The following is a 12500-nucleotide window of genomic DNA, read 5'->3' as shown; positions in this document are numbered from 1 at the left end:
GTGTGTGTGTGTGTGTGTGTGTGTGTGTGTGTGTGTGTGTGTGTGTGTGTGTGTGTGTCAGCGTGTGTGTAGCTTTTGTCAGTAAATATATCAGTCAACATTTCCAGGACAAGACATAATGGTCAAACTATTTCCAAGACAAGACACAAGCAGATCTCTCCATGCTTCATGACTCACAGACGCAATGAAAGTCGCTCAAGGACTTCGGCAATGAGTGGAAAACTGCCCTGAGGTGCACTGTACACTTACACAGAGAAAGAGAGAGACAGAAGGAGAGAAGAAAATAAGCTTGTAATTGCTAGTGGAGTGGAAAAAAAGCTAAGCATGGTCCTCATACTAAATTTCAGGTAATTGCTCAGGTCATTATGTTTTTCATACTCTGCCAGACTCATTAAAACTCAGAAATTACGGCCTTATTATATCATCACAAAAGTCGGTAGTGATAATAACACACCGGAGGATAATTTCAGTTATGTAAGATGCACTGCAAACACTTACTAGGAATAATAGATATACTTTCACTAAATGCTAGAGAGTGAAGTGTGATAGCAGGGGAAGACCAGGGATGGAGTGGTATTCTATTCCTGTAATATTTCACCTGCTACCTTCCTCAGAGAGTGTGAGGAATGCAACAGATGAACATTACAGGAACAAAAATACTTCTTCATTCTGTCTTTCCTCTCACCACCAAACTGCACTCACTCAAACAATTAAAATACAAAAAGAAAAAAAATAAGTATATAAATACAACCACAATTTTGTTTTAGCAAGGAGTATTAAAGCACCCCAAACTAAACTGAATGAGTCAACTGGAACCCTTTTCCTATTGACAATTTGGGAAGCAGGAAATAAACACTTTTCCTTAGTTCTAAATTATCAACTCCACTGATCTCTGCCTGTTTGACTCCACTTTCCTATGATGTGACAGTTCAAGAGGTACATCAAGACACTCACTGAACTAAACTGGCTGAGTAAACAGAACCCTTTTCCTATTCACATTTAAGCATTTTTTCTTAATTCCAAAGAAACAATTCTATAGATCTCTTCCTGACATTGTTTCCACCCTCCCATGACATGACCTGTAGAGAGTTCAAAACATCCCAAACTAAATAGACTGGCTTAACTAGAACCCTTTTCCTATTCACATTTCAGCACACAAGCACACAGCAATCAGCCATTCTTTTTCTCCATTTCTGTAACCGTTGCCCAGCCTCCCCACACAAGATAACGTTACACACACTATAGGAGGGAGCAAAACTAGCTAACTTAACTTGAACACAAACCCTTTGCCTATGCACATTTTGGGGATCAGCAATTAAGCAATTTTTTCCTTAGATTTTGTAGCCTTTGCCAAACCTCCACATACAAAACAGAACTACACACACTAAAGGAGGGAACAAAACTAATTTAATTGGAATCTTTTTTCTATTCACAATTTGAGGAGCACCAATTAAGAACATTTTCCTTAAGCTTCTGTAACCTTTGCCAAGCCTCCTCCTCTTTCTCTTCCTTTGGTTGTTTCCCTGGAGTGAGTGGCTGGCACCATGTATGAGTCCCCTCTAGCTGTTTCTGTCCCTTGCATCTTCCTCTGTGACTCCCATCCTTTGCAGTTCTAGCACAATTCCATCCCTCCATCTCACTCTGTGTCTTCCCCTCAATCTTCTTCCCACAACTGGTTTTCTCTAGGGTCTTTTTATCAGTTCCTGGTTCTCTTCTTATTATGTGACCAAACCATCTAATTTCTTATCTCCTTATCACTTCCCAGCTTCTTCCTCATACAAGACAAGGCTACAGTACAGGAAAGAAGCAAGTCTCCTATAAGGCTTCTATTTGACTTTTAGTGACTATGAGAAACACAAACTTATTTTCTACGATTTCTAATTCATGTGACTTTTGCTCTGCACATTTAATTATTGAGTCTGCTGTTTCTTATTTTCAGGGAAGTGTAGTAAATTCTGGTACATGTTTCAAGCCTCATATTAAAAGCTGCCTTAGATACAATACAAAATTTTCTGTGATTTTATTATTATTACAGTAAAATCCCTCTTATCCGGCATCAACGGGACCGCCGACATGCCGGATACTTGAATATTGCAGGATACTTGAATAGAAGTGAAATTATGTCCACAATCACCACCCTACACTCACGCATCTTACCATAACAAAGATCAGCTGATCGCCGTGCCGCGCGTCGCCACCCGCGCTGCCACCTCACACACCAACACACAGTTGTAGCATTGGGCCTGTAATTGTGACTCCTGATCTTTTCAAGCTGAACCATTCGTATAACACTTTGTCCATCATTTCACCACGATGATACTGCAGTGTGTGACGATTTTCCGCTGCCTTTGGGGTGTCGGTGGCTTTCATGTAATCCCGCAACTTTTTCGTTTGGGATTTAATGTCATAAACAGTTGATGAGCCCACACCATATTCCGCCATTAGTTACTGTCTGCTTTCACCTCTCTCTAATCGTCGACAAATGTCTACCTTCTGCTTAAGTGTAAGCACAACACGCTTCCTCTTTTCTACAACTTTAGGCATGATGAAGGCATCAGGCGATAAACAATGCACACGCGGGACTGAGTCACTGTGTAAACACAGTGCAGTGGCCCGCGGGTGGCGCGAAGCAGTGCGCTCTGGTGGCGAGGGGACAAAGTATGCCTCGTGCGGGAATTTTAATCGATTTTATGAGTACACATTGATTTTTTTTTTATTTTAAGGCTCGGGGAAAAATGTGCCGGATACTTGAAGCTGCCGGATACTCGAATGCCGGATGAGAGGGATTTTACTGTATTATTATTTTTTTTTCTTCTTGATGAGATGACTAACTCTTATTTATTTGTACAAAAAAATTGATGAAGACTTGAGAGAGAGAGAGAGAGAGAGAGAGAGAGAGAGAGAGAGAGAGAGAGAGAGAGAGAGAGAGAGAGAGACTTGATCTGCCATTTTACTCTTTGTGACTAGAAGATTTTTAATGTTGTAAGAAAATTGGATGTTTATTCTACCTTTCCTTGTTCTTAGCAAGTCTTCCCTCCTCACATGGGTCAGCCAAAGTGGCAAAATTACCCCTTTATTCTTTAAGTGCTTAATTGCAAACTGTGTGGGGAAAGAATGAAAGAATACAATGAACAAAAGAACAAGGTATAAAGTAAGAAAAAAATGGGTGTAGTAAAAATAGCTATAAATCTAACGAGAAACAAGACACAAGGTGATGAAAGAAGACAGTAAAAAAGGAAAGTAATGAAATATTAAGTAAGATGAAGAGGATGTGCTAAAAATAAACCATAAAAAGTAATAATGAGTAACGCAAGACACAAAGAAGTGAGGGAAGGAGCAGGAGGAAGTAAGATTAGGAGGAGGTTATATTTAAGTCTTGCCTCATCACACAAGGAAGTTGAACCAGTTATAATGTGATAGGAAAATCAATGTTAGGTCATAGATCTTCATGAAGGAAGAAGGTATGCAGGCAAGTGTGGTGGTGGTGGTGGTGGTGGTGGTGGTGGTGGTAACAGCAGTACTGGTGGTAGTAGTAGTGGTGGTAGTAGTAGTAGTAGTAGTAGTAGTAGTAGTAGTAGTAGTAGTAGTAGTAGTAGTAGTAGTAGTAGTAGTAGTAGTAGTGGTGGTGGTGGTGGTGGTGGTGGTAGTAATAGTAGTAGTAGTAGTAGTAGTAGTAGTAGTAGTAGTAGTAGTAGTAGTAGTAGTAGTAGTAGTAGTAGTAGTAGTAGTAGTAGTAATATGAAAAACTCTATAAGAAACACCTCAGAGAGAGAGAGAGAGAGAGAGAGAGAGAGAGAGAGAGAGAGAGAATAACACCAAGACAGTCATGGGAAAATATTACACGATACAGGAACAACAAAGTGCTATGGAGGAAGACATGAGTAATGGAGGGGGGTCGTAATAATGGTGAGCGTGGCTAATGAGACAGGGAGGTGAGGCTAATGGGAAAAGTTGTTAAGTTGTGAGGAGGAACAAGGGAGGGCAATAAGGGACAGCACAGGTGTTGGTAGGGGCCATAATGTAAAGAGTGTGTAGATTATGAGAGAAGGCTCAAGGTGTGAAGAGAAAGTGCTTTGAGTGAAGAATATATTTTAAAGTAGATAATATAGTGTTTTTTTTATTTATTTATTCATTTTTTAGGGGGCAATATAGTACTTTGAGAGGGCAATGTGGTGCTTTTGAGTGAGCAATGTAGTTTTGGAGTGGGCAATTAAGTTTCTGAGTGGGCAAAGTAGTTCTGGAGTGGGCAATGTAGTTTTGAAGTGGGCAATGTAGTTTTGGAGTGGGCAATATGCTTTTTGAATAGTTAATATTGTCTTTGTTAGTTGGTGATGTGATATTTTTGAGTGCTGAGTGGGTAGTTTTGAAGATGGTTATATGGTATTTTGAATGGGCAATATTGTTTTGAAGTGAGCAATTTAGTTTTTGAGTAGACAATGTGGTGTTTTTGAGTGGACAATGTGGTGTTTTTGAGTGGGCAATGTAGTTTTGTATTGGGCAAGGTTGTTTTTGCAGGAACAATATTGTTTATAAATGGGTATTGTGTTTATAATGGGCAATATAATTCAAAGGAAGGAATAAAGTTCTTGAACAGGGAATATGTTGCTTTTGGGTGGGCAATATAGTTTTGGAGTGGACATTACAGCATAAGTAGGATTTTGGGATGGACATTATATATATTTTTTTTTTTTGTGTGGGCAATACAGAATGTTGAAGTGGGTAATACATATCTCGAGTGGGTAATATAGTTTATGAATGGGGTAATATTGTGTTTTGTAATGGGCAATATAGTTTTGGATTAGACAATAATTGTTTGAAATAGGCTATATTGGATTTTTTAAAATGGACAGAATAATATCTGGAGGGGGCAATATATAGTTTAGAGTGGTCAATGTAAGATTTTGTTAGAATAGGTAATACAGGATTTTGGAGTGGGCATTACAAACAAGAGATATAGGGTGTGAGAGTGGGGAGTTTTGAGAGGGCAATAGTGTTGGACAGGAAATATACAGCACAATATTGGGAACTTCAGTGTTATAAAAGTGAGTAACTAAGAATTTATGAGTAGCGATATGAAGTTCTTGAATGGGCATTAAATAACTTCATAGTGGATAAATACTACAGTGTTTTAAAGAGGAAAAGTAAGAAATTTTAAGTGTGCGATGTAGAATTTTGAAGTAGGCAATATAAGGATTTGGATCGGGCAGTATAGGTTTGTGTGTGTGAGGGAGGACGAATAGTATGGATGGTTGTGGGCTCTGTGGAAGGTTCAGGAATGTACCAGGAGGTCTGTGCAGGGGAAGGGAAGGCTGGGAAATTGTCAGGAAGGTAATGGCAGGCTAGAGAGACAGGTGAAAGATTAGGAAAGTCCAGCACTTGACAATCGATTGGCTCTCCAGGCGACGGCGGCAAAGGCAGTGTTGGAGGACGGTGGTGGTGCTGGTGGTGGCAGAAAATCAGTTGGTGTGTTCTTAAAAGCGTATGGTGGTTTGGGGCATTGTTGGTGTTGTGATGGTGGTGATAATGGTGGTGGAAAATCACGTGGTGTGTTCCTAAAAAGCCTATTGTGGTTTTGAGCATTGTTGTTAATGGTTATGATGATTGTGGTAGTGATAGAGTGGACAGTAAGCACGTTTATCTATTTTATTTTTTTTCAATGATGTCTTCATGGCGGTGAAGAAAAAGATTTGAGTAGTTAATGCCAAAATTCTAATTTATACTCATTGCCTACAGTCTTATTTAGACATATACTAAGTACTATCAATGCAACAACCCCTTTTCTTCAGTACCAAACAAAAGCCACGCTCTTCATACACCAACTCTTTCCTTCCCTTCACCACTAAACACCTATCATTCTTTCTTAATACTCACTGCCTAACAAAACTAACAAGCTAACCACCTGTGTTCAGTTTCCTTTTATAATTATCTCTAATACGACTAAACTCGGTCAGAAATCTAATATAACTAAATTCTGTACAATATCTAGTACAACACAATACATAATGTGACTGAAGTGCATAACAACTCCGGTCACTATTCCTTTAGGGTCGATGGCAAGGCAGAGTAACATTCAAACCACCGTGGAAATCAGTGCGTGATTCCAACAGCGGCAGGAAGGGAGCACGGGGAACAGCGCAGCCTCGCCCGTTGTTGTTAAACTCTACGGAACCCACCGGCCACATTTCACTATCTCGGTGCGCCGGCCGGGTTTGGTTATTGTCATTATCATTATTACCATCAGGCAATGTGCTTTCACCGCTGAACAAAGGTATCTCCATTGGTTAGATAGATGGTTATTTAAGCCATATACTACACCACGCTGGCTCAGGACGTTTAGATAGCCTTGTGAACTGACAGTCAAACTGGTATCGGTAAAATTAAGCAAATCATTAGTAGTACTTGCGATTTTCTCAACTCTGTCATTTTGAAACAGGGTCCAATTAGAGCTAATTTACACAGGTCATAATGTTATACATCTATTGTGGGCCTAACTTTCATAACGAGCAGTAGACAAGAGTTAGCCAATAGATGTAATGAAAAGGCCACACACTTGCCTCTGTTCCTCTGTTTCCACTCCGCGTATTCTTAAAGCAGACGTGTAGCCTTCCTCTTCCCTTCCCCTCTCACACTTGCACCATCCCGCCGCCCTCCCTACCCAGTAGAGGCTCACAGTACATCCATACAAGGCTCCAATCCTAATGAAGTGTTGCCGTTCACAGACAAACATCGTCTCTTATCAGAATCAACGGCCCGATCCCGGAGGGCCGACCAGCAGCGGCGGCGGCGGCGGCGGCGGCGGACGAAGCTCGACGTCTCCTTTAAGAGTAAACAGCTTCCCGCCTCACTCATCCCCCCTCACCTTCCCTCGCCTGACTCTCTCTCTCTCTCTCTCTCTCTCTCTCTCTCTCTCTCTCTCTCTCTCTCTCTCTCTCTCTCTCTCTCTCTCTCTCTCTCTCTCCTGAATTATGTTTATGGACGGACCAGCTCAAACAAAGCTCCATATTTCTCTCTCTCTCTCTCTCTCTCTCTCTCTCTCTCTCTCTCTCTCTCTCTCTCTCTCTCTCTCTCTCTCTCAGCCTTCTGCCTCGATCTGGGAATTGTTTGTATGCTTCTGTTAAATATTCGTTCCGACATTCATAAGTATACGCGCGTCGCTGCCCTCGTCGTGAACTCTGAACTTCTCTTTTCAAACAGGTGCACGTCAACAGGGGCCGCTCACCGCATCTATTATTAATGTTGTCGCTGGTCGAGGGTTCAGCCTGACCCCAACTACAGGTACAGGTGACACCACAACACCGCCGCGCTGAAAAATGTTAAGTGACGTTGCTTTGTCCAAACTTCCAGGAAAGAAGTATCTGAAAAATGTGCTTTATTTTTTTTTTTTTTTGTCTTTTCCACTAAATATCACGTAGTCCTCAAGCTGGCAGATAAAAAAAAAAAGAGACTTTTCTCTGGAGTTCCAACAAAACCTGTTTGAATGGTATTTTTTTCTTAATTATCAAATAGTTCTTAAGTAGGCAAAAATTTTAAGATGGGATTTTCAACTCATATGTAAAATTCAATAAAAACACACCATAACACATTTAAAGAAAGGTGAAGAGTAAAAAGTTAACACACTCACGGATTCAGGATTTGTCTTATTTACTTTTTGCCGAAGCTAAAGTAAATCTATTATGCCATGCCATGATAATGATCTTTCATTAGCTTCTGAGAAATTTATGCATTATGAAAAAAAAATGCACGATTGCTTAATAATTAAAGAAGGCAAAAAAAAAATCATTCTTTAGCCGAGGCCTAAGTGAATCTGTGTGATGTCGTGAATCGGAGTGTGGCGGAGGAGGTCGTGTGGGGCTGTACGTGAGAGGCGGTGTGCGGGAGGAAGTGTCGGGCGAGTTGAAGCAATGCCAAGACTGTTCCATGCAGTTGGAGTGGAGGTGGAGAGAGGTAATGGGGAGGGTCGGGGAATGGAGGGAGACTGGCGCCTAGATGCAAGCACAGACTATGAGGAGACAAAGGCTTGCGATCACCACAACTCACTGCAGCATCAAGACTAAGGGAGGGAACGAGCACCAACTGGCTAGGAAAGCACGACTGCAGGGAACAAACCAACCACTTACTACCGCCGGCTGCAACACTACGAGGGTCTGTGAAGGGACTGGCGGCGGCTGCTAGCGGGGCCGAGGGGGAACTTACGTACACAGGCCGCCCTGACGCAGCTCCGGACAAGGAGAGGGAAGGGTGTGACAGTGTGGCTGGAGGGATGAGGTGAGACCGCGATGGGGGCGGGCAGGGGAGGGAGGAGGGGAGGGAGGGAAGAACAGCTAACAGAGGAAGAGTAACAGAGACGAACAACAAACACTTGGAAAATAAACACAAAGAGGAAGTGAAAGGAGAAAGCGAGGTCTTACGGCAGCAAAGGCGACCCGCCCGCCCACTCACCGCCCACACACCGCCCGCACGCGCGCGCGCACACTCGCTTCCCCGTCCACGTGGTTTCTCTCTCCCCGCGGCGCAAGAACAGCCCCAAACACGGCACGAATCTCAGATAGGACAGCGCGGCAACGACCATGCAGAGCTGTAACAGTCTTCGCCGTGCCTCGCGGCGCGGCCCCAGTAACTCCCCGCTCCCCTCTCCCGCCCTCCTCCCTTCTTGCCTCCTCCCGCCGTCCGCGAGCCGCGGCAGACACGATCAGCTTCCCATTTCAACTCAATTCACAAAACGGCAGCTGATGGAGCCAGCACGTCAAATAGGATTCTGACACCCTCCTTACACCTACCCAATGCTTTGTATATACATATATACGTAGTGTGTGTGTGTGTGTGTGTGTGTGTGTGTGTGTGTGTGTGTGTGTGTGTGTGTGTGTGTGTGTGTGTGTGTCTGTCTGTCTGTCTGTCTGTCTGTCTGTGTGTGTGTGTGTGTGTGTGTCTGTCTGTCTGTCTGTCTGTCTGTCTGTCTGTCTGTCTGTGTGTGTGTGTGTGTGAATATATATGTGTATATATATATATATATATATATATATATATATATATATATATATATATATATATATATATATATATATATATATATATATATATATATATATATATATATATATATATATATATATATATATATATATATATATATATATATATATATATATATATATATATATATATATATATATATATACACACACACACACACACACACACACACACACACACACACACACACACACACACACACACACACACACACACACACAGGGGCGCACGGGGCGCGCAAACACACACACACACACACACACACACACACACACACACACACACACACACACACGAGAACATCTGATGCCCCCACCAATTTAGTATTCCCAGGTACTCGTGTGATCGCTTGGCGGTACCTCAGCGAGAGGCGCGCCTGCAGACTGAGGGTGATGAGGTGTTTTGTGGTGGTGAGGGAGAGAGTGAGGCGAGATAAAACAAGCGTGGCTACCTGCAGCGGGCCGCCAGACGCCGCCGCGGTGATGCACCTCAAGGAGAGTCGTGGAAGCCAGATAAAAACATGACATATTGTAAAAAATGTAAATTTCACACATGCAAGTTTTCTGAAGTAATGCCATGGAATGTAGCGGAGCTGTAACAGATGAGCGGAGCAGTGCGAGCCATGCCGTGTGGAGTGGCGGCGGCGGGATGCAACACACGCACACACACGCGCACACACGTACACACACACGAACACACACACACACACACACACACACACACACACACACACACACACACACGATGAAGAAGAAAAAAAGTCTGATTGGCGAGGGCCAGGAGTCGGTCCTGACGGACGATTGGCGGGGTGTGGGCGGGATGTGGGCGGGGTGTGGGCGGCCCTTCAAGTTTAGGGAAGAGGAAGGGAGGGAGGGAAGGGTGGTCCAGCCATCGTTTATCGTGGGGGTGTGGGCGGGCGGGCGGGCCTTAGAGTAAACAAAGGCTTGTATGACGCCTTGGAGTGTAGAGAGCAGCAAAAGATAAGTCAGAGCTGCCAACATAAATCAAGATATATAAATATATAGTAAGTCACGAGCTGCCAACAGGACCAATTGGAAGATATATAATAGACTGCGGCACGATGCACTAGAACAAGCTCTCGTGTGCAGCGCAGTTACTTACAATTCCATTACCAAATAGACTTTGTGTTTATCTTCAAACGTTTCTAAGAGCTGAACTATGTTGGGATGCGTTAGCCTGCAAGACAGAAGAATACACGGGTGAGAGGCGGGGAGGGCTGGGCTGCTGTGCCAGCCGCCGGTGGGTGAAGGAGCGGAATGAAGGCCTCTTCAAACAATGGACCGTATTCTCAAACGTTTCGGCGCCTTATCTCGACTACTTTTTGAACAGGCTCTGGTGGAAGTTATTGAGGTTTTCAAGGGTGTTTTCATGATCCTAGTGAAAGTTTAAAAAGGATTCTGCATCACCAATGGGAAAAAAAAAAAAGACACCCGTGAGAACCCTACTAATCATCTCTGTGGCCTTTGGAAAGAGTCGTAATGAGAGAACAAAGCGTTTCAAAATACGGGCCAATGCTTCACTGACCCTCCCTGATTAATTTCCGAGCCTCACTCCTTCCTTCAGCACTCAGCCCCGGCCGGCCAACCTCAGAAACAAAGATCTTTTAGCACCAGGAGTTTCCCCGTCGAGATGCGATGTTGCCGCGTGTTGCAGATGTCTGTCGGGCTAAGAGAGTGTGTTGCTCTGTTAGTAAGGTGGATGTGGCAGCGTCGCGGGGAAACCTGGAAACTGCCTCGCTCTCTCCAAGGAAATCTCGACATAAGACAAATTACCGCGATTACGAATCATTCAATACTGGGAAAGTTACCGACATCTATAAATCCAGTCATTGAAAACTTTATTTCATTTTTTCTTTTAAATTTAATCACGATAAACCATAAGAGCACCGGGAATGAAAACGATGTAAAAGAAAAGAGCATCGAGTCATTTTTTCCGAGGCTGGTTCCAGGTTCCGCCGCTGCTGTCCTGAGGCGCCACCGGGCTACGGACACAGGAGAGGAATACTCAGCTTCCAACTTGGGCGCCGCCACTGCTCCAGATTTACGCCACCACTACTCCTACATCAGGGCGAGGTAGCCACGGCGGAGTGGTGCGCCAGTCCGCTGCCAGACACTGAACATGACCTGAGATTCTACTGATTCGCTTGTCTTTTGTTAAATTTTTATGATTCTCTTTTGGATCACATGAAACTTAGTCACACCAACTATTTTAGGCTGGATTGGATTAGGTTGGGTTAGGTTAGGTCAGATTGGGCTACATTAGGTTAGGTTAGATGGATTACATTAGGATAGGACAGGATAGGGTAGCTTCAGATATGTAAGATTTGATTATTTTAGCTTATTTTAGGTAATGTTTGGTTTCATTAGGTTTGGAGAGGATAAATTAGCTTATGTTAGAATAGATTATAGATTAGAGAAAGTACTCTAGCCTAACCTAACCTAAATTACCGTCTGAAAATAAACTAATGTGGCTGATTTTCATGTATTTAATCTCTTGGGATATTAAATGATTCCGAATAACTTTTATTATTATTATTATTTTTTTTTTAAGCTATGTGGCGATGAAGCTCTACATTGAATTTTTCTTCTATTTTTGCTTTTATTTTTTTTTCGTTGCTATTAATATCAAACAAGCAAGGTCAGTCAGTAAGCGTGAATATGGCAAGGCAGTGATGGCGAGGCAGTGACGGCGCCGCTTGGGAAGGTGAGCAGTCCCCGCGGCGTGTCCACAGCCCCGGCGCTGTGAGGGAGGGAGGGCGGCGGTACTTACAACTCGATGACGAGGTACACGTGCTCAGGGTCCTCGTACGTGTCCATGAGCTGCACAATGTTGGGGTGGCGGAGTCTGCAAAGGTCCCGCGTTATGGTGACTCGCATTCGTCCTCCTCAGGTACTCACGGAGACTCATACTGCATGCTGATGACTCACACACACTGATACACCTTCTATTCTGGCGCCTCATACACACTCAAACCTGCACTTAAACACACTTGTACATATCCATACCTCTTATACTGTATTCTAATTCCATATACACACGTGCTCTGCATTCTGGCCCTTCATACACACTGATACACATCCATACTGATTTCTAGTCCGTCATACTTCTACGCTGCATTCTGGTTCATCATACACATTCATTCCCTGCATACTGGTCACTCATACACACTCATACACATCTATATCTTCTCATACTGCATTCTGGCCCCTCATACACACTCACACACACTCATAGCTCCTCATAACGCATTCACATATACACTCATATTCTTGACTCATTATTCACGCTTCACACACAAGGCTCACTTATTCACAGCGACTCATCCCGTCCTCCGTTACTTATAAATCTCACAATCACGGTGACTCATTGCTATTCATTCCCTTTACTTCTCCAGTCATGCTAATTCACTCACTCGTTTCTCTGAGGTCAATGAAACTCACACTCATGAA

General features: G+C 43.2%; 1 protein-coding gene across 4 annotated transcripts in view; it reads right to left on the bottom strand.

Moving 5' to 3' along the window:
- Positions 1-12500, bottom strand: part of LOC135116362 (calcium/calmodulin-dependent protein kinase type 1) — a 123242-nt gene that overhangs the window by 17606 nt on the left and 93136 nt on the right. For 2 of the 4 annotated variants that reach the window (XM_064033740.1, XM_064033742.1), the window contains exon 3: positions 10153-10227. In XM_064033740.1, the coding sequence (XP_063889810.1) occupies positions 10153-10227 (75 nt within the window). Of the gene's footprint in view, positions 1-10152; positions 10228-11820; positions 11896-12500 lie in introns of all 4 variants that reach the window. The other 2 variants (XM_064033739.1, XM_064033741.1) reach the window with 1 other exon arrangement.

This window comes from Scylla paramamosain, chromosome 31 (genome assembly GCF_035594125.1).
Source record: "Scylla paramamosain isolate STU-SP2022 chromosome 31, ASM3559412v1, whole genome shotgun sequence".
Lineage (NCBI taxonomy): Eukaryota > Metazoa > Arthropoda > Malacostraca > Decapoda > Portunidae > Scylla > Scylla paramamosain.
This window is presented reverse-complemented; position numbering and strand designations above follow the sequence as displayed.